The sequence below is a fragment of the Emys orbicularis genome, chromosome 6 (assembly GCF_028017835.1).
Source record: "Emys orbicularis isolate rEmyOrb1 chromosome 6, rEmyOrb1.hap1, whole genome shotgun sequence".
Classification (NCBI taxonomy): domain Eukaryota; kingdom Metazoa; phylum Chordata; order Testudines; family Emydidae; genus Emys; species Emys orbicularis.
In genome coordinates, this window is record NC_088688.1 from 37,220,342 (window position 1) to 37,241,062 (window position 20,721).

Below are 20,721 nucleotides of genomic sequence, written 5' to 3' on the forward strand. Positions count from 1 at the left end.
CCATTATTTGCTCTCCTTCCCCATTAAGTAATGAAACCACACATTATTTCATTATTGTCTTACATTAGAAATATTTATAGAACCACTTCCTATTGCTTTTTATGCCTTTGCTTGTTGTAACTCATTTTGTCCCTTAACCTGTCTGATTTTGTCCTACATGTGCTGTTCTTCTACACTCTTTCTTAGCAATGTACCTTTGTTTCCACTTTTGGTATGGCTTTCCTTTTGACTTTCAAGAGCTCCTGATGCAGCCATATAGGTCTATTCCTATTCTTCCTATCTTTCCTCCACATTGTGATACTTCGCTGTTCTGCCTTTCCTCTCTCATTCAATATCAAAATGCTGACTCCCATTTCTGACTGGCCAGTAATGTGTGGTGTCTAGATGCTGCTTGTGATTATTAGAACTGGGACCACTGGCTGTTGGAAGTCTGAAAGGACAGGAAACAGGAAGGAGGGGGGAGGAGTTGAGGAGGCTGAGTGAGAGTTTCAGAGGGTGCAGCAGCAGCAGCTTGGTAAAGAGATTTCCACTGTAAAAATAAAGTCCTGTTGAAGTTGTTAATACCTTGCCTGGTTGATACAACATAATGCCAGCCTCCTTCACCCACTTGCTAAATTTTCAAACATGCACCTTTGTTCTTTCTCCCAGGCTGCCCCTCACACTTCAAAGGTGGTCCCTGTAAACATCCACAAAGTTACCTCTTCATTCTCCTTCAAATACCTCCTTAAAATCTCAGTTGCTGTGATGCCTATAAAAAACTTGACAATATTTAGGCTGCTGGTGTGCTGAAATCATTGCCCATCATGCTGACCAATAATTTCTCATTGTTTCCTTGTACTCCCTCATCTATCTGTCTGTATCCATCTGTTGTCTGCTGTCTTATATGTTGTCTCTTATCTGTATGTCTTGTAAGCTCTTTGGGGGAAGGAACATCTTTTTGTTCCGTGTTTTTACAGGGTCTAGCACAATGGGTCCTGGTCCATGATTGGGGCTCCTAGCCACTGCGATAATCCAAAATAATTAATTAAATAAGATCATGAATTTAATACATCAATACTGCCATCTACTGACTATATTTACTCATAACACTACACATTTGTGCTTCACTTTAATATTTCTTTACTGCTTTTTCTGTCGCCTGTGACCCCTGAAATCCAAAGTGCTATTTTAAAAACCCCAATTTATGTTGATATGTAATGGAAATCAGACATCTCTAAATTTTTTAAAGTCAATATATTATTTCCCTCCAAGTACATATGTACATTTTGTGAATTATATAAAGCTAGAGTTAATGCACTGTTGAGGTTGAGAAATCAAGCACTCAAGAGTCAGAGTTTCTGGAATTTTCTCCTATAATATTAATCCAGTTAAACTGCATATCCTACACCTCTACCCCGATATAACACGAATTCGGATATAACGCGGTAAAGCAGCGCTCTGGGGGGGCAGGGCTGTGCACTCTGGTGGATCAAAGCAAGTTCGATATAACGTGGTTTCACCTATAATGCAGTAAGATTTTTTGGCTCCCCGAGGACAGCGTTATATCGGGGTAGAGGTGTATATATTTTATGATATGCATTAACAACACAGAAAGAAACATTAATGTTTCTATTTAACCAAAACTCAAGAACATAAACAAATTGCAAAATGGCAAAGTAAATAATATGGCAACAACTGTTACCTTAACTTTTGGAATTTCCAGACTTTGCATGCTTGATTTCTTGACTTTTATGATGCTAGTGTTAGAAGTTTGCATTTTTTCCTCCTCTAATCCATCTTTTTCCCCTTTACCTTTTTCTTTTAAGGAAGAAAGAAAAAAATGCCCTTTGCTGAAAGGAGCTTACAGGCTTGTCAGGGCCTCCATATTCCTTGAGCTAGAGCTGTTCATCTTGAAGACTCATAAAACAACTGATTTTGCCAGAATCCTTCTGAATGTAACCCTGCCTTGACCCTAACCATTAACATCTAGGGAAACTGAGGAAAATGCCCAAGTTTGTTCTCAACTGTTAGGAGAGTCCATAGGATGAAAATGGTCTCAGAGGTATCTAAGCTTCACAGATCAAAAGTCAACACACTGAATGTCACCAAAAAGCAAATTGCAATTTGGAATTCCACGTGGAATTTGCTATGTTCTTTGACTGGATATTCAGTGTACAAAAAGCATCCAAGCAAGTAAGCTTTGCCATGAAAGTCTTCATCTGTAATTTGTTTGGGGGCTCAGAAAATGGTAAGAATCAGAGCACAGTATGGAAGCTCACATTAATTCAGCAACATCTCACAATTATTGACTAAGAAGAGACTTGCCAGTGATCCTGATTTAAAATCAAGAGACCAACTGGGTTTATGACTACTTGCAAGAAAAGCTTGGTAATAAACATAATAATTGGCATCATTTTGCAGAACAAAGAGGATTAAAGATAGGCTTGGATATATCATTATACTCCTGCTATTACTATTATTTCCTGACTCATATTTACTTGTTTTAAAGCACTTCTGGAATCCTGTGCCAGGTCTTCTTAGACCTCCCCCCACCTTTGACTAAATAACCAGAATGCTGCGCAGCCTTTACTTTCACAACCACCACAGACCTGAAAATAAGATTTGTGATCTTGTTGGTCAAAGATCACTGTTGTGTTAATGTTAACTGCTGGGCTACACATTGCTCACGCTGTAACTCTGAATGATAAATATCTGGACTTTTTTTTTGCTGTATGGTCAACATTTTATACCTGTGTTAATGTAAACTTTATGTATGCATGCTGCCCTGAAGAATATTCATCTGTTAAAATTAAGCAGGAACTCAATCCATTTTTCCTCATTATTTTACTTGTTTTTATTTTTGTCTGCGAAGTGCTCCTATATTTGTTGTCCTGAGGTGAACAGGTAATACTGAGGGATCATAACAAAGATATCATGAATGGATAACTAATAAACGTAAATGATCTTTAAATATTTGGGGTTTTTTCTTTACTATCTGTCTTTCTTTCTCTTTTCCGTGTTTTTGTTTCTTTTTCTTTTTTCATTTCCTTCTTAAATTCAAATTTTTTGATTTAATTAAACTTAACAGAAACATGTTTATTAAGGTTTAATGATAAATATGCAACTCAGATATATGATAATGTGTGCTCAGATGAGCCATATACATCTTATTGTATCCTAACAATGTATCTCATTAAATTTTCCACATAGCATTAGTATAAAATGACTAGGTATAACTTTTCAGTTCTGCTCACCCCTTCCTTACATTTATGTACACTTCATTTTTTTGCACAATTACAGTTAATTTTTAAGAATTCTGCCTGTAACATCGTGTACTTTAGGATTCTGTGGAAATTATGTTGGTTGTATATTTTATTGTGATATGACCTTTGCTTTCTGCTTTGAGTAGCAGCTTTTCAGAAATGCTGACCAATCAGATAGATGGCTCAATCTCTTATTTGGATACTGAGATCACTAGAAGGACATGTGCGAGAAATGTGTTGCCTCCTAACCTGAAGGTGTGAAGATCTCTGTTTCTGGGAGGAGTGCAGACTGCTTCCAGCCTTTGTCACCTCAGTGTCTGAATGAACAGCAGATGAAGACACTTATGATGTCAGGACATTCCAGTAATGGCAGTCAGAAGAAAATGCTTGGTCAAAGAGGGGTATTTGACTCTCCAGAGGTAAGAAGGTCTGCTCTTTGTATTTCATGCTCCCCTCCATCCTGCATAGTGAGCAGGGACGTATAACAGCTGCTCCATTGCACAACGGCAGAATCTCTGGTCTGATGGGGAGCACTGGAATGTTTACCCACTTGTGAGTTCTGATTAGCCAACTGTTCTTACATGTTTAATGTTGTTTCAAAGGAACACTGATTATAAATATCAAAAGAGAAGAATGTCCTCAGTGTTTCAATAGTTAAATCATTCATCCAAATTATTGCTCTGTGTTGAAATCTCACTAGGAATTCAAGGAAATGCCAAACTGGATTATGGGTTTATGGGAGGAGCAGTAATTGAAATTGTTAACTGAAATAACTCATCTACTAGCAGGTTGGGGATCAGTGTTGTACCTTAGACTGGGAAAGTAGGATTTTCAAGTAGGATTGTCACAAGAGATGACACAAAAAGTTTGGCCTCATGGACTCTGGATCAGACTGTCTGTCTGTGATTACAATGTGTTTTTACATTCTTTTCAGGCAAGACAAGACCATTTTTGTCTCACTGATCTTTGGTCTCACCCATATTGTTCACACAGGGTGAAAGGGGGCAAAGAGGTGGCACTAGGCCTAGGAAGTGTTAAATCAACAGGGCTTACGTGGTGCATAGGCCTTGTGCTGCTTCTTGGCACAGGGATGAATGTCACCTCAAATGGCACTCAAATGGGAAAAGAGCTATCTTGGGTAGACAAATTAACATCTACGAAAAAGATACATAGGCTGAAAATAGCAGTCCCAAATTCCTAAGGATTGGAATACTAGAGGAAAATACATTTCACAATAATGAGTGAGAATTCACACATCCCAAAGACAGGTTTCAGAGTAGCAGCCGTGTTAGTCTGTATCCGCAAAAATAACAGGAGAGTGACTTTTTAAAAAAGTATGATGTTCAATGAATTTTTATTCCTTTTTTATAAAATAAATCTTAGCACTTACATCAAGATATGATGTTTCTATACTCCTGATTTCCTTGTTCAGTAGGGGACCTTTGCAAGCATGTCTGTCTACTTTAGGGGTTTACAATTCAACCCTAAACAGGGTTGGAGCAGATTTAAAAATCATTAGGTTATCATTCATTTTTAGCAGTTTAAAAATTAGTAGAGGTTAGAGAATTACATGTGTTTTTAGTGCCTTATAAATAAAATAGATTTGCATTTGACTTGGGACTACTCATATGAGTAACATTAGTTTTGGTATGTGTTTGCAGGATTAGCCCGTCTGGCCGAAAGTACATAAAACAGAAGAATAGTAAAAAGCAGTGAGAAGCTGGAGGAGCCCCTCAAGAGACCCTTGTTAAAGTTTTGTCACCAAACTGAAAGGAAGTTGAAGGCTTTTTCTGCCTCTGATGGAGTCATCCCATCCCTGGAATCTGCGAAATAATTCCGGTCAGAGCCTCAAAAATACTTCAAAAGGGCAATTTAAAAATGTATTTATTTTGAGCCTTGGGAATAGATTGGATTGTAACGTAACAGATTTATCATTTTTAAAAGGGTGAGGATACCTCCTTACAAACTGTTCATCCCACTCACCACCATGCTGTACTACCAAAGCAGTGTACTTTTAGGAACAAAGTATAAACGTTTTCAGAAAAGGGCAGCTTATCACAATTTAGCTGCTACATGGTTAACCTTGTGTGAAATTGTTCTTGTGGAAATGCTGGAAAAGTAAATACATTCTCCAGTTCCTTACTTCTTTTGTCCACAACCACAGGCAACCATGGTACACAGGGTTTACAACAGGCTACATAGGATAATTGTTGCACACCTTGCAAAAAAAATAATATTAACAGCCTCACTGATTAAAATAAGTCAAATACATTCCTTAAAAATATCACTAAGGTAACATTCAGAAACTGAGTGAATTCCATGGGCTGTTTTGACATATTTATTGGTTATTTTGAAATCGGATTGACAAAACTAATTAAGTGCATAAAAATAGTATGTATGTGTAAGGTAAGGTTGATTTTAAAAACTCTTAGTAGTGAATTCAGCAGCATTTGTGATTGTCTTTGATTTCTGAAGGAGCTGATTTATGGTACCAAAAATATAACAGACCATTTTGCCTGGGCTTGTGATTAACATAGGATGAAATGATAGCTAAAATGTGGGAGGTCAACTTTTTTTCTTTTTTAAACACTTACATGTCGCTGGCAATGGAAGAGTTCCTGGACATGGACTTTGGAGAGAGGTCATAGTCACTGTCTGACCGGTAGAGGAAGGACTCTCTACGTTGACTATGGACGAAGTTAGCCTGGAGAATTAGCCCTGACCCAGGGCTCGTCATGGGATCCAAGGGACTCCGTCCCGATGATGTGCCATTGTCTACATCAAAACTGTAAGAAAGAGGGGGAGGGAGTAAAAAAAGATTTATGCCACAGTTATGCTGAGAGTTTTGAAAATAACAAATGCAGCTATAAGAGCAGATGCCTCTAACACATTTTTCAATAGCTAAAACCTTCTGTTAATAGTGGGAAAATCTACAGCTGATCAACTCCACTGATAAATCAATAACAGGTGTCTCTGGAAATATACTGTGGAATTGCTGATAACCAAAGAAAGAATGACTGGGGGGAGGAGAGATAAATCACTATTAAGGTTATTGAAGGCTACACGCTTCTTGGGATGTGGGGTGTCCACTGGTGGGACTATGGACTCAGTGCATGTGTTTTCTCAGCTGAAAAGTGTGCTGTAAGAGCAGAAACACAAAGCTTGGGCCAATGAGCTGGAGTTGCTCCTATGGTCAGCCATATTAGGGATCACTGCAGGAACAGGGAGGGAAGGTGGTTTTCAAGAAACTGCTCAGGCCTTTGCCCACAAGAACACATTAGCACCAGGGAGTCAGAGTGGATCCAGAAGCTTTCCCCACCTTCCCTGGTTCCTCCTCCATGCCCTTGTCCCCCTGTTTTGTGGCCTGCCTCCCCCTCTCCCACTCCAAGGGATATGATTCCTATCTAGCTTCTTACATGGGCATCATAATATCTGACAACTGCTCAAATATTAAAACAACAACAACTGTCCTATTTTTATTCCCAGCAGGTAGGAATATAATGCTTGAATAGAATTATGGGGTGTGAGTGTATTAGGGGTTGTTCTTATTGTAAAGCTAGGTCAAAGAAATTAGCTTTGCATTTATGGCTATTCACAGTAAGATTTGTAGCCATTCTTATTTCTTGAGGCAGTGAGTTCCACTTCCACTGTCTAGATCCAGTTCCTGTCAAAGCTCTGTCTACTGGTCAACAATTTAATTGTTCCTAAGGACCATAGCTGGCATGGGAGGCCATGGTCACAGAGAAAGGGAAGGGTGTTTTATTTAGGTAGCTAGAACCAATTCCACAAAGGGCTTTGAAAACTCAGAACAAAAAGCCTTGAACTGGACTCTGTAATCAATGGGGAGCTAGTGCAGAGTGCACAGCGTCAGGATGATGTGTGTTGCTTAGCAGCCTGCCCACTGCATTTTGTACCAGATGGAGGGATTTTTGGAGCACACAGCTCAGTTTCTACATACAATGCGTTACAGTATTCAAGTCTGAAGGTGATGAATGTGTGGACCACAAGGTCAGGGCTGTATCTGATAGGATGGGGTACAGTCTTCTGGACAGGCAGAGTTGTACGTGGGCGCTACCTGCTACCCTGGCAATTTGTATCTCTACAGAAATAAACAGTTCTCTTTTCAGTGCTCCATAACAGAAAATATATGTTGGGTACCTTGGGATCTGCATTATGTACCTGGTGTGGCTCTGTTGAAGTGCAAGTTAAAGGTTGATTCTTAAAGAATGCTGCTAACGTCTGCTGCAGTGAAGCGGTTAAAAGAGGATGGATCAAATATTAAATATTCACTCTGAATGGCCTGTGTCAGGTCTGATTTGTCTATCAGTCATGACAGGGACTGTCTGCTACTCTGCGTTTGTACAGTGCCTAGCACAATGGGGCCCTATTCTTGGTTGGTCCTTATGCACTACTGTAATAAACATGATTCATCATATACTACTAGATACTCTTTCAAGTAGCCAATGAAGAAAGAAACAAAGCAATTGAGAGGGGAGAGTGAATGTAGGAACTGATGACCCATCAGAATATGTTGGGCAGGGAGGAGAGATGGTAACATCCAAAATAGAGATGATACTGCTTAGAAAAGAAACAAGCTCATTTAAAAAAAATATTTTAGAAAACAGCATTCAGAGGAAAGGAGAAACAGCCCTCACAGCATGTCTCAATTCTCAGCAAGCCACTCTCTGGAGATAGGTTTGCATTGCATAAGAGAGTATAAACAAAACCCAGGAGTTTATATATTTGACTTTTATCCTCTCCTCTATCAGTTTGTTATTCTTCCTTGAATTTCAGGCATTCGGCTGCATTCCTCTTGGATCTCTCATCACCTCATATGCCATCTCTCACAAATGGTTTGAATACAGAAAAGGAAAACAAATCTTCTCTGAAAAATTATTCAACACAATGGTATTCAACAAGGACTCAGTAAAGTGAGCCCAACAGATGTTTTCAGAACTGTTCACTGATTAGATCATCAGTAATATCCTGAAATGCATGGTCTCTTGAACCTTTGTCTTTATATTTCAATTCCTTTTGCTCATATCTGAGTATGTTTCCTGTGACCACCAACACCCTATTATTACAGGCCCCACAGAATTTCCAAATCTCAAATTAGCTGTGCTTTATAATTTGAGAAATAAAGCATAGCATTTAAAGGCTCATGGTTACCTATGATATTCTTGTTGGCCTTCTTCTGAAATCAGTGCACTGGCTCCCTGTTCTTCCAGATTCACTTCACGCTTTTCGTTCTCACATTTAAAACACTCTACCCATCCAGCTCCTGCTTATATCTCTGTCCTAATTTTCTCCTACAACCTGCTCCTGCTCCCTACAATTTCCTCAAGTCCCTCCCCTGTTTTCTTTGCCCCATTCTAGTCTCCATTCATTTTTTCAATGCTTTCTGTACTCTTGGAAGAGCATCCCAGTCAATATTCACCAAACACTCTCCCACTCCTTAAAACTCGTATGTCCTGCATCTATGTAGACAACATTCCCCTGCAGCTCATCTGTGTTACTTTTTTTTTTTTTAATTCATGCTATATCTGTTTGAGTCGTTAGGATGACAAATTCTGGTGGGGGAAGGAAATGAGTTTTAGAAGCCTGCTGTTTTCTTACAATAAAGCACTGTATATACCCTATGCTGGCACAGGGGCTAGAACTAGGGGTGCTGCCACACCCCTTGGCTTGAAGTAGTGATAACAACCCAAATACATGGTTTCCACTTTCAGCACCCCCACTATAAAAACTGTTCCAGCACCATTGCACGCTGGTATTTAAATAAATAATAAAATTATTGTTTATCAATGGCCAAAATTTTAAAGCTTAGTTGCCTAAAGTTTTCAGAAGTGCTAAGCACCCACAGTTCCTGTGGAAATCTATGAGAGATGCACATGCTCACACATCTAAAAATCTGGGCACTTTTATTTAGGTAACTATGGATTTAGGAACCTACCTTTGACAGCCAGGCCTGACAACTTTGGCCAAGGATAATTATTAATAAATAGAGTTCCACTAGTTCAATCATGTCTGAATATGAACCAGTTCAAAAACATCACTTAATAGTGAAACAGAATGCTTACAAAAACTCAACAGCATCATAAAAGTAGTTTAAGAACCCAAGTCATTTACAGGATACTTGTTACAACTTAACTGAAAGGCTTTACTCCTGTTAGCACCTGAGTTCTGGTAGACAGAGTCTGGAGCAACTTCTCTTGAAGCACATTGAAGATATCGCTAACATCTAAACCAGGGGTCGGCAACCTATGGCACGCGTGCCAAAGACGGCACGCGAGCCGATTTTTAATGGCACGCTGCGGCTGCCGCTGGCCCCGCTTAGCCCGCTGCCGAACCCCGGCAGCGGGCTGAGCGGGGCCGATGGCTGGAACCCCGGCAGGCAGCAGTGTGCCATTAAAAATCCTGCCCGGCCCAGCCCGCTCTTCTCTGCCCCCCACCTAACGCTCTCTCTGGTGGGGGCAGGGGGCAGAAGCAAGCTTGGTCCTGCCGGCTGCTGCTGTAGGGCAGGCTCCGCCGGCAGCCAAGCTTCCCCCTCCCCCACCTCTTTCCCCCCAGCGTGCTGCGTCGTGCTCCGCCTCCTCTCCCTCCCTGCCACCGATGGCCCTTGCGAGGGATGGGAGAAGAGAAGCCCCAGCGCCTTCGCTGCTCAGACCGGGAAGGAGGCGGAGAAGAGGCAGGAGCGGGGCCTTGGGGAAGGGGGGTGGAATCAGGGCATATCCCTCCAGCCCCCTGCCGAGAGCCGCTCAGGGCAGGGGGCTGGGAGCATCCCCCCGATCCCAGCCCACCCCCCAGTCCTCTGCCCTGACCCCTGCACCCCCCTCACACCCAACCCCCTGCACCACCCCCCATGACCCCAGCCCTGACTCTGGCACCCCCCACACATACCCAGCCCCCCCACACCCTATGCCCTGACTCCTGCACCCCTCACATGCCCCCAGCCCTCTGCCCTGACTCCTGCACCCTCCTCACACACACCGTGCCCTGACTCCTGCACTCCCCACACATACCCATCCCCCCCACCCCATGCCCTGACTCTTGCACCCCCCCATCCTGAGCACCAAACGTGAGCTCCTGCACCCCCCCCCAACATTCCCACCTGCACCCCTCGCACCAAATGCGAGCTGCCCAGGTAAGCGCTCCACATCCAAACCTCCTGCCCGAACCCTGAGCCCCCTCCCTCATTCTAGCTCCTGGCCAGACCCTGCACCCCAACCCCCAGCCTGCTCCTTCACCCCCAGCCCTGTGCTCAGTGCACTCCCACCCTCAGCTCAGTGCAGAGAGAGAGGAAGAGAATGGGCCAGAACCAGGGAGAAGGTAGGTACCCACTCTATGTGGGCAGGGCCGGGACCCCAGACCGGCAGCGGGCTGAGCAGGGCCGACAGCCGGGACCCTGGCTGTCAGGAGCCAGCAGATGGAACCCCGGACCGGCAGCGGGCTGAGCTGCTCAGCCCGCTGCCGGTCTGGGGTCCCGGCCTCCGGCCCCGCTCAGCCCGCTGCCAGTCTGGGGTCCTAGCCACCGGCCCCTTGCCAGCTGGGGTCCCGGCCACCGGCCCCGCTCAACCCGCTGCCAGCCTGGGGTTCTGGCTGCCGGCCCCTTGCCAGCCAGGGTCCTGGCCACAGGCCCCGCTCATCCTGCTGCCGGCCTAGGTGAACGGAACCCCAGGCCGGCAGCAGGCTGAGCAGGCCGGTGGCATAAGATCAGCATTTTAATTTAATTTTAAATGAAGCTTCTTAAACATTTTGAAAACCTTGTTTATTTTACATACAACAGTAGTTTAGTTATATAATATATAGACTTATAGAGAGAGACCTTCTAAAAAACATTAAAATGTATGACCGGCAGGCAAAACCTTAAATTAAAATGAATAAATGAAGACTCGGCACACCACTTCTGAAAGGTTGCCGACCCCTGATCTAAACAGTACAGGGCCAGCATAATTTCTTGACATATTTTCTGTTAAGGATTTGAAGGCTTTCAAAATTATTTTAATAAGCTCTTCAGGTCATCTTTAATACAATTTTAGGCGTGGTGGAAGATGGCTGGCTGACTTTTATTTTAATTGTAGTTAGGGGGAAAAAACGTTATTTCTTGTGTAATGAGACTGTCTCCCAGGCTACTTGTAAGTTTGTGTAAAATTAGCAACACCGAAAAGCAAGAGAATTTATGAAATCTGAAATTGGTTTGAGTTCATCAAAAAACAATGTTGAGTCATATGAACTTTTTGAAAACATGGCCCCAAATTCCATTTAATTGTTTTCCGAAAACTGCATCAAGATTCAGATAAGCATGGGCTGGGTTGTTTCAGGTGGTAGCATTGCAAAGTTCAGTGGTCTTGGCTCATTTTGCTTTGAGCTTTTGGGTTTGTTTAAACCCAGAAACTCAAAGTGTCAAGGGATGTAACTGAAACTGAAACAAACAAACCAAATGTTTGCCTCAAACCTCTCTGAATGGGAGCCTTGAGTCTTCCACAATTCTGTTCATTAAGTAGTTCAGTAACCATTAGTTCATTTGGACCTGAAGAGAGCTCTTAATTTAGTCAAGCAAAAGCTTGGAGGAGAACAGTGAAACCCAATTGAAACAACCATTCAAGGAACTGACCAAGCTTAGTTATTTAACAAATGTAGTTCTCTAATTAAGAATCTGCGGGAGATGTCAGACAGTCCCCAAATAAGTGGTTGTCTAATAAGAATGGTCCTTTGTACAGGTTTCCTTGACCATGGAATTCATCAGTTAATTTTATAGGCTATTTAAGGTTTCTTTGGAGGTTTTTTTGGTTTTGTTTTTCATAGAATCATAGAATATTAGGGTTGGAAAAGACCTCAGGAGATCATCTAGTCCAATCCCATGCTCAAAGCAGGACCAACACCAACTAAATCATCCCAGCCAGGGCTTTGTCAAGCCAGGCCTTAAAAACCTCTAAGGATGGAGATTCCACCACCTCCCTAGGTAACCCATTCCAGTGTTTCACCACCCTCCTAGTGAAATAGTGTTTCCTAATATCCAACCTAGACCTCCCCCACTGCAACTTGAGACCATTGCTTCTTGTTCTCTCATCTGCCACCACTGAGAACAGCCTAGCTCCATCCTCTTTGGAACCCTACTTCAGGTAGTTGAAGGCTGCTAGCAAATCCCCCTTCACTCTTCTCTTCTGCAGACTAAATAACCCCAGTTCCCTCAGCCTCCTCGTAAGTCATGTGCCCCAGCTACCTAATCATTTTCATTGCCCTCTGCTGGACTCTCTCCAATTTGTCCACATCCCTTCTGTGGTGGAGGGACCAAAACTGGACACGATACTCCAGGGGTGGCCTCACCAGTGCCGAATAGAGGGGAATAATCACTTCCCTCGATATGCTGGCAATGCTCCTACAAATACAGCCCAATATGCTGTTGGCCTTCTTGGCCACAAGGACACACTGCTGACTCATATCCAGCTTCTCGTCCACTGTAATCCCAAGGTCCTTTTCTGCAGAACTGCTGCTTAGCCAGTTGGTCCCCAGCCTGTAGCGGTGCGTGGGATTCTTCCTTTCTAAGTGCAAGACTCTGCACTTGTCCTCATTGAACCTCATCAGACTTCTTTTGGCCCAATCCTCCAATTTGTCTAGGTCACTCTGGACCCTATCCCTACCCTCCAGCATATCTACCTCTCCCCCCAGCTTAGTGACATCTGCGAACTTCCTGAGGTGCAATTCATCCCAGCATCCAGATCACTAATAAAGATGTTGAACAAAACTGGCCTCAGGACCGACCCCTGGAGTGCTCCGCTTGATACTGGCTGCCAATTAGACATCGAGCCGTTGATCACTACCTCTTGAGCCCGACAATCTAGCCAGTTTTCTATCCACCTTATAGTCCATTCATCCAATCCATACTTGTTTAACTTGCTGGCAAGAATGCTGTGGGAGACCGTATCAAAAGCTTTGCTCAAGTCAAGATACATCACATCCACCACTTTCCCCATATCCACACATTCCTTGAGGATCTGCTCCATGATTTTGCCGGGGACTGAAGTGAGGCTGTAGTTCCCCGGGTTCTCTTTCTTCCCTTTTTAAAATATGGGCAGTATATTTACCTTTTTCCAATCGTCCGGGACCTCTCCCGATCGCCAAGAATTTTAAAATATAATGGCCAGTGGCTCTGCAATCACATCAGCCAACTCCCTCAGCACCCTTGGATGCATTAGATCTGGACCCATGGACTTGTGCATGTCCAGCTTTTCTAAATAGTCCTTAACCTGTTCTTTCACCACTGAGGGCTGCTTACCTCCTCCCCATATGTGTTGCCCAGTGCAGCAGTCTGGAAGCTGACCTTGTCTGTGAAGACCGAGGCAAAAAAAGCATTGAGTACTACAGCTTTTTCCACATCATCTGTCACTAGGTTGCCTCCCCCTTTCAGTAAGGGTCCCACACTTTCCCTGACCACCTTCTTGTTGCTAACATACCTGTAGAAACCCTTTTTGTTACCCTTGACATCCCTTGCTAGCTGCAACTCCAATTGTGCCTTGGCCTTCCTGATTACACCCCTGCATGCTCTAGCAATATTTTTTGGTTGGTCAATCTCCCTTTTGGGGGATCAGGTATGAATTTTTCCACTTACAAAGCTTATTTCTCCCAGTGTGGATTTCTGGTGCTTTGATGCAAATGATTTTGCCCTCCACTGATGCAAAGATTTAAGTTTTTAAAAGTTTAAAATTTAAAAACATGTAGGCTAGAATCAGCAGAGTTGCATTCAATCATTCCTGACATGAGGGGGGCCATAATCTAGGGTTACCATCCGTCCGTATTTCCCCAGACATGTCCGGCTTTTGCGTTTCTAAATAGCCGTCTGGGAGGAATTGGTAACAAGATTAAAATGTCCGGGGTTTTTTTCTCCCTCGCCTCCCTCCCTCTCTTCCATGCAGAGTGCGGCTGCTGATTGGGCAGCTGGGCCAATTAAGCCGCTCCCATTGGCCTCCAGCAGCCAGAGCCCTTCCCTGCTCCCCCCTCCCTCTGTCTGCAGCCCTGTGTAACACACAAAACGACCCACCGGGCAGCGTGTTTTGCAAACACGTGGAGCCAGAATGGTAAGGGGAGCCCGGGGGGGGGCAGTCAGGGAGCGGGGGAGTGTTGGATGGGTCCCCGGCCTCCACCTGGCACCCCCCCTCTGCGCATCCCCCCCCGCCTCTCCCTTGCCTGCTTGTGCTGCCAGAGCCAGCAGCAACTGCTGTCTGCTGCCCCCGGGTCCTAGCGTCCCCCATCCACTAATGGGAAGACAGGCTGCCCTTACCCTGCCCTTCCACCTAAGCCCTGAGCCTCTCCAACACTCCAAACCCCTCAGCCCCAGCCCTCATCCCCCCGCACCCTAATCCTCTGCCCCAGCCCTGAGCCTCCTCCTGCATCATGAACCCCTCATCCCCAGCCAGAGCCCTCATCCCCGCACACCCTAATCCTCTGCTCCATCCCTGAGCCCCCTCCTGCATCATGAACCCCTCATCCTCAGACCCACAGCCCTCACCCCTGCATCCCCTCCTATCCCCAAACTCCCACCCAACCCCCCTCCCCCCTTCCCACACCCCCCCTCCTGCCCTCAAATTCCCTCCCAAAGCCTGCACCCCCTCCCTTTGCACCGCATCCCACCCCCAAACTCCATCACAGAGCCTGCACCCCTCACCCCCTCCTGCACACCCACCCCCTGCCCCAGCCCGGAGCCTGCACCCAGCACCCAAACTCTATCCCAGAGCCTGCACCCTGCACCCCTCCTGCACCCTAATCCCCAGCCCAGGACCTGCACCCCAGACCTCCTCCCCCCACCCAACCCCCCTCCCAGAGCCTTAGGCAGGTGGGGGTGGGTGGGTCCTGGGCACCACCAAAATTTCTACAACCCTGCCACCGATGCGAGTGGATAAGGGTCGGGGCAGTCAGGGGACAGGTAGGGTCCTAGGGGTGGGGGGTTCTCAGCAGGGGGCAGTCAGGGGACAAGAAGCAGGGGGGGTTGGGGTTCTGAGGGGGGGCAGTCAGGGGGTGGGAAGTGGGAGGGAGTGGATGGGGGCGGGGGCAGGGCTAGGGCGGGGCTTCCCCCCCCAGTGTCCTCTTTTTTGATTGTGGAAATATGGTAACCCTACATAATCTATATTTCTGGACATCCACTAGTATGCATGAGGCTGAGGAGTTTTGTGACTTTGGAAGTGTTTGGAGTTTAACATTGTTATACTGTGCTGTATCCACTAGATGGGTGTCAAAAGTCAAAAAAGGAATCAGCTTAAAATGCATCAGGCAGGCTTTGAGCTTTTACTGAAGAGCCCCAAATGACTCTGTCACGTAGGTTTTTTATGAAAAAAAGTTGATTGATGGTGCATGTATGGAAAATAAGTCAGATACAGATTGCGGGAGATAATGATGCTTGAGAAATTAAAAAAAAATGCTGACATAATAAAAAAACTCAATAGCCCTGTAGCACTTACAAATTTTCTGTAGACCTTGCTAGTTCCTGAGGAATACAAGATTTACTAAAAAAAACTTTCAGGCACAAAACACTAAACTATTATATGTGGATGACTGTAAACAAAAGAGTTTGTTAGTCTGAAAAGAAAATATATTGATTCTCTGGGTGAAGCACATATCTTATTTACACGATTTAGTATGACCGACCACATCACTGCCAAGTGGATAGACAGCCATAATGAGCAAATTAATTTAGGACTTTCATGCACAAGGTAATTTGTCATTTCATTTTATATATATTTCTAACATATTACAGTTTAAAATTCATTAGTGGACAGATTTACTATCCTACCCAAGTAGAAACTGCAGCGAGCCAGTAGTGGCTCCCTGATTCTCATCCTCCAGCCCTGAAGGAAGTTTAAGTTGCAGGGAGCAGCTGTAAACACTATTCTTCCTCGGGAATCTTACTCAAATGAAGAAATGGATGTAGTGGAACTCTGCTCATCCACCTACCCTCCCTGTTCTGCCCACACCACATCCCCAGAATACTTCCTCACACACTTTATATTGGGGAGAGAGGGGAAAGACTGGCATAGGAGGTGGAAGAGCAGCCTCTGCCATCTTCTCACTGGCAGAAAGTTCCCCTGTATAGGGGGAATTCTCCACTGGCCTTCTTTGGCCATTTTTTTTGCACCAGTCACGCAATGCAAAGTGGTTATATTGGACTGGAGAATCTAGCACATAAAGCATGATATACCAAACATACCTATATTAAAAGAACTTTAAGGTTCCAAAGAGAAACACCCCAAAGATAGGAAATACCAACATTAACTCTCCCATGCATATGTAGGCATTTCAAAAAATCTTTTAATGACTCGATCACATACAATTTTTTCCCCACCGAACCCTTCTTCATTCCGTGTACAAGGATAATGCTCAGTGAATAACAGCATGCTCAATATTTCTTCACCATTCAAAGGATGCCCCCACGTCTCATTCACTGCATACCATCCAAACCCTGAACTCAAAATGGACTATATACTTTTCTACAGTGTTCATTCACAGGGTACCCGTGTGCCTCCCAAACATTAATGTCTTGATACTCGCAATGCCCCGTCAAGATGGGAAGTATTATTATACCAAGTGATACTCAGTAAGATTAAATAGTTTGCTAAAAGTCACATAAAGAGTCTGTGGCAGAGGCAGAAAAAGACCTAGACCTCCTGGGTCCCAGTTCATTGAGTTCTTCCCTTTTGATGGAAAAACACTGTCTCATTCACAACACAATACAGTTTCTGCGCTGAATGAGGACAGGTTTTTCTGGACACTAGACCAATTTAGTATACAAGCCTCCCTCATTCTCTCTCCAATATGCATAGAGAATGAGGCAGAGGCCCTGGGCAAAAAACAATATGTGCTTATGTAATAAAACATTGTATCATAATACATACACACAAAAGGGCAGAGGCAACTTTAGCTTTGTCATTTCCTTACTGCTGTGTAATACAGTTAACAGCCATAATGTTCTTTTAATGTAGTTTTGTTTGCTTTGTATAGAATTCCCTAATTAAAAAAAAAAAAATTCCACCATGTTCAGCTATTTGCTAGACAGCATAAGAATACTCTATTGTGCAATATGTGCAACCAGTCAGGAGGAGCTCTTGTGGCCATCCATGCAGGCCTCTCTCATTTGTAAGGAAACAGCCATGGTCCCGGAGCACTTTCAGTAATGACAGAAAAAGACACAGCTATGCCTACAAACTTTCCTAAGGAACAGGCAGGCAGAACTGTGGCATCGGATTGCATTATAAAATGCAGTGTGAATATGAAAAGACCACTTTAAAACTCTTAAACCTTTGATAAACCACAACCCATTTCTACCACACACCCATGTCCTGCAGACCAATCCCCCTGCCAAATTTCAAGGTTTTACCACTGACACGTTAGAGCTGTTCAACAATAATTGCGTAATGGGAAATCTGTATTTTGGTTCTTGAAAATGGAGGAACTACTTTCACTCAAACTTTCCGTAAGAATTAGCTCCCTGGCTTAGAACAAACCTGCCACATTTTAACCAGAAAAGTATGAGACTGAAAAAAGTTATAAGCAGCTCAAAATGACTGTTTGGAATTCAAAGACACAGGGCCTGTTTCTTTATTTCATCCAGCTTCTGCCAGGCTCAGCAGAAGGTGAGTGTGCTGTTTACAAGCTCCCTGATTCCTGGCTTGACTCCAGGCACTACCGTAAATTGCACCCGCTGTAATGTATGATGCTCCAGGCACTCCTCCTTCCTTTCCCCCAACCTCACCTCCACTGCAGCTGTGGGGAGGGAGATGTATGAGCCAACTTCATTGAGGGCTCGTCTACACTATGGGTTATGTCGGTGTAACTTATGTTGCTATGGGGAGTGAATAAGCCACACCCCTGAGTGTAGGGTTGCCTACTCTGACTGAAGCTATTCCAGGAGATTTTATTTTCCCAACATGTCCTAATGTCATTTTAAAAAAATATCCTATTAAAATCTACTGAGTTGCTTTCAATAGTCACCAGGAAATGGATGTTGATTCTGGGAGACTCCAGGCCAATCCTGGAGGGTTGGCAACCCTACTTGAGTGATGTAAATTACACTGACCTAACTGCCAGTGTGGACAGCAATATGTTGGCGGGAGAACTTTTTGCACTGACATAGCAGCCACTTCTTGCGGAGGTGGTTTTATTATGCCATCGGCACACAGAATCTTCACCAGAGGCTGTGCAGCTGTAGCACTTCTAGTGTAGACTAGCCCTAATTCTACACCTACTGGGGACTTCTCCACACTATGGGTGTCTGTCCTCAGCAGTGAGGTTATGGGCAGCCTCTGACTGCCTTGTGCTATGGGGCTGAGAATGTGGCCAACAATGTCTCCTGGAGTTCCCCAGTGTGCATGAGGTTGGAGAGAGTGCACAGTGTACACTGGGGTTGCATTTTCTGGTGCACAGACCCTGCTCTGTAGGCCAGTGTATGGAGCCAGGGGAGGAAAGGGACTCACCTTTTCTCCGTTCATTTTTGAACAGCTAGCTCACCAGGGGAAGAAGTGGTGAACAGTTCCAGCACCAAGGAACTGCTATTGTAATCAGACCTTGCGTGGGCTGCAAAAAGTGTGTGTGCTGGGGTTGTGTGCCGCAACCAGATAAGGGATTGATCACAATCTTGTTCTTAGTTATTACAGCCATTTTGACTTGTTGTCTTTAGATGCTAATTATTTCAGCAGGATATGTCAGTTCAGATGATGTTGAAATCATGCCAAGTACAATAACCCAGTTATTCAAATCACAAATAGAGACTCATGTGACACCATATCATTATAAGTCATCTCACAAAATCATAAAATGAACATCCCTAGAGGCAACGTCCAAATCCTAGTCATACAAAGTAGGGTGGGAAGACATGAAGGGAAGAATGGAAGCTTGTCTTTTAATAAAAACAGAAACTGACTAGTAGTAAGAGTGGGTTTTCAGTGAAGTATTTAAGTTGCCTAGGCAAAGTTCTGCCTTGATTTGCACATTATGCAAATTCATTGATTTCAATGAAGTTGCATGAGGAGCAAATCAATAAAAACTGAGGCTCCCTATACCTGTCCCCAAACTTGTTTAAATTACCACAGAATGATTAAAATATGGTTCCTTTGTGAAAGTACTGATTTTTGGACAAACTGGGTAAATAAACTGGATAAATAAATTAGAGGGTTGGACAAATACAATACAGTATGCAACTATTACTTTTCTTTGGTCTTTTCTTAATTTTTTTTATCAATACCTTAATATTAAAATTTCTGAGCCAAAAAGCTGATTTACATGTGGATTTTGATTGACCTTTGTGACCTGAAAATAGGCACCCAAAGGTCACTCAGCAATGCTTAATAATAAAGGTGAAAGTCTTGAATGTTCTCCTGTTCATCAGAAAAAACAAATCTTCAACAATTACCTGTCCCTACTGATTCCCAGCTGGACATCAGATTTTAAATAAGTTAACCCACATTCTCAGAAAAATAAACCCTGAGAAGTTCTTCAGTTGAGTCACATCATCACTTCTGAACTGATCTGATCTGAACCTCTTGCGTAGATGCTAACTCTTCAGTGACAAATCTTCAACACAATTTCTTTACATAGATACATGTCCCGGGACTCAGGTGCGCCCATGTCTAGTTTATTATTTGTTTTCTTTGGATTTCTTCCCTCTTTACTAGTAAGAAGTAAGGTTAGATGGAGATGAATGGGCAAACACTAGAGAAAAATCTGCATTGAAACTTCAGTATGAAATATTATTCCATCTCCCCATTCTTGAAACAAAAATCACTGTTTGTGACCCACGTAAATATTTTGTATTTTCCCTACAGGAAACGTTTTTGAAAACTTTTACTTTGGTTGTATGGACTTATACTGTATGATTTGTAATAAAGCAATATTAACAAGAAACCTATGATCCAAATTTGAATTTTTCATTTACCATACTATATTGTAGAATTCAAGCCCACTATTTACTTGTTCGTTTGAATTTCCACCTCAATGATTCAGCAAACCAACCCAAAATGGAATGGATAGTTTTTCCCACACCCAGACTCCAAACAGAAAAAGAAAATGTGTCATTGATTGTAATTTTTTCATTTTAGCACCGAGGCTTGATTTTTGCTTTCAGTGTTACTGTCTTTGGAAGCATTTTGCGTATAATAGAGCCTTATAATTAAGAGGAAAAATATAGAACTTTTTCTAATGATATTCTAACAGGAGAAGTCACACTAAAATGGCAAAAAACAAAAACAAAACCCCAAACAAACAACCCCATTAGAACATCCAGTCCATCTCTCTAAAATAGATTTTCTGGTGTTTGGATCAGTCCTGTTTTAAAATTCTCAAAGAATGGGGATTCCACATCTTCCTTATGGAAACTATTCCATGACTTTGGAGGTCTCATTGCCAAGATTTTCCTGATATTCCACTTAAAATTTCCTTTTTTAAATTTCATCTAATTATCCCTAGTTACACCTCCATGTACCATTTATCTAAAGGG

General features: G+C 43.4%; 1 protein-coding gene across 1 annotated transcript in view; it reads right to left on the reverse strand.

The window, feature by feature from the left end:
- PDE4D (phosphodiesterase 4D) overlaps positions 1–20,721 on the reverse strand; it is a 650,428-nt gene that overhangs the window by 187,832 nt on the left and 441,875 nt on the right. Inside the window, exon 2 of the mRNA XM_065406984.1 lies at positions 5,837–6,028. Within this exon, the coding sequence (XP_065263056.1) occupies positions 5,837–6,028 (192 nt within the window). The remainder of the gene's footprint in view (positions 1–5,836; positions 6,029–20,721) is intronic.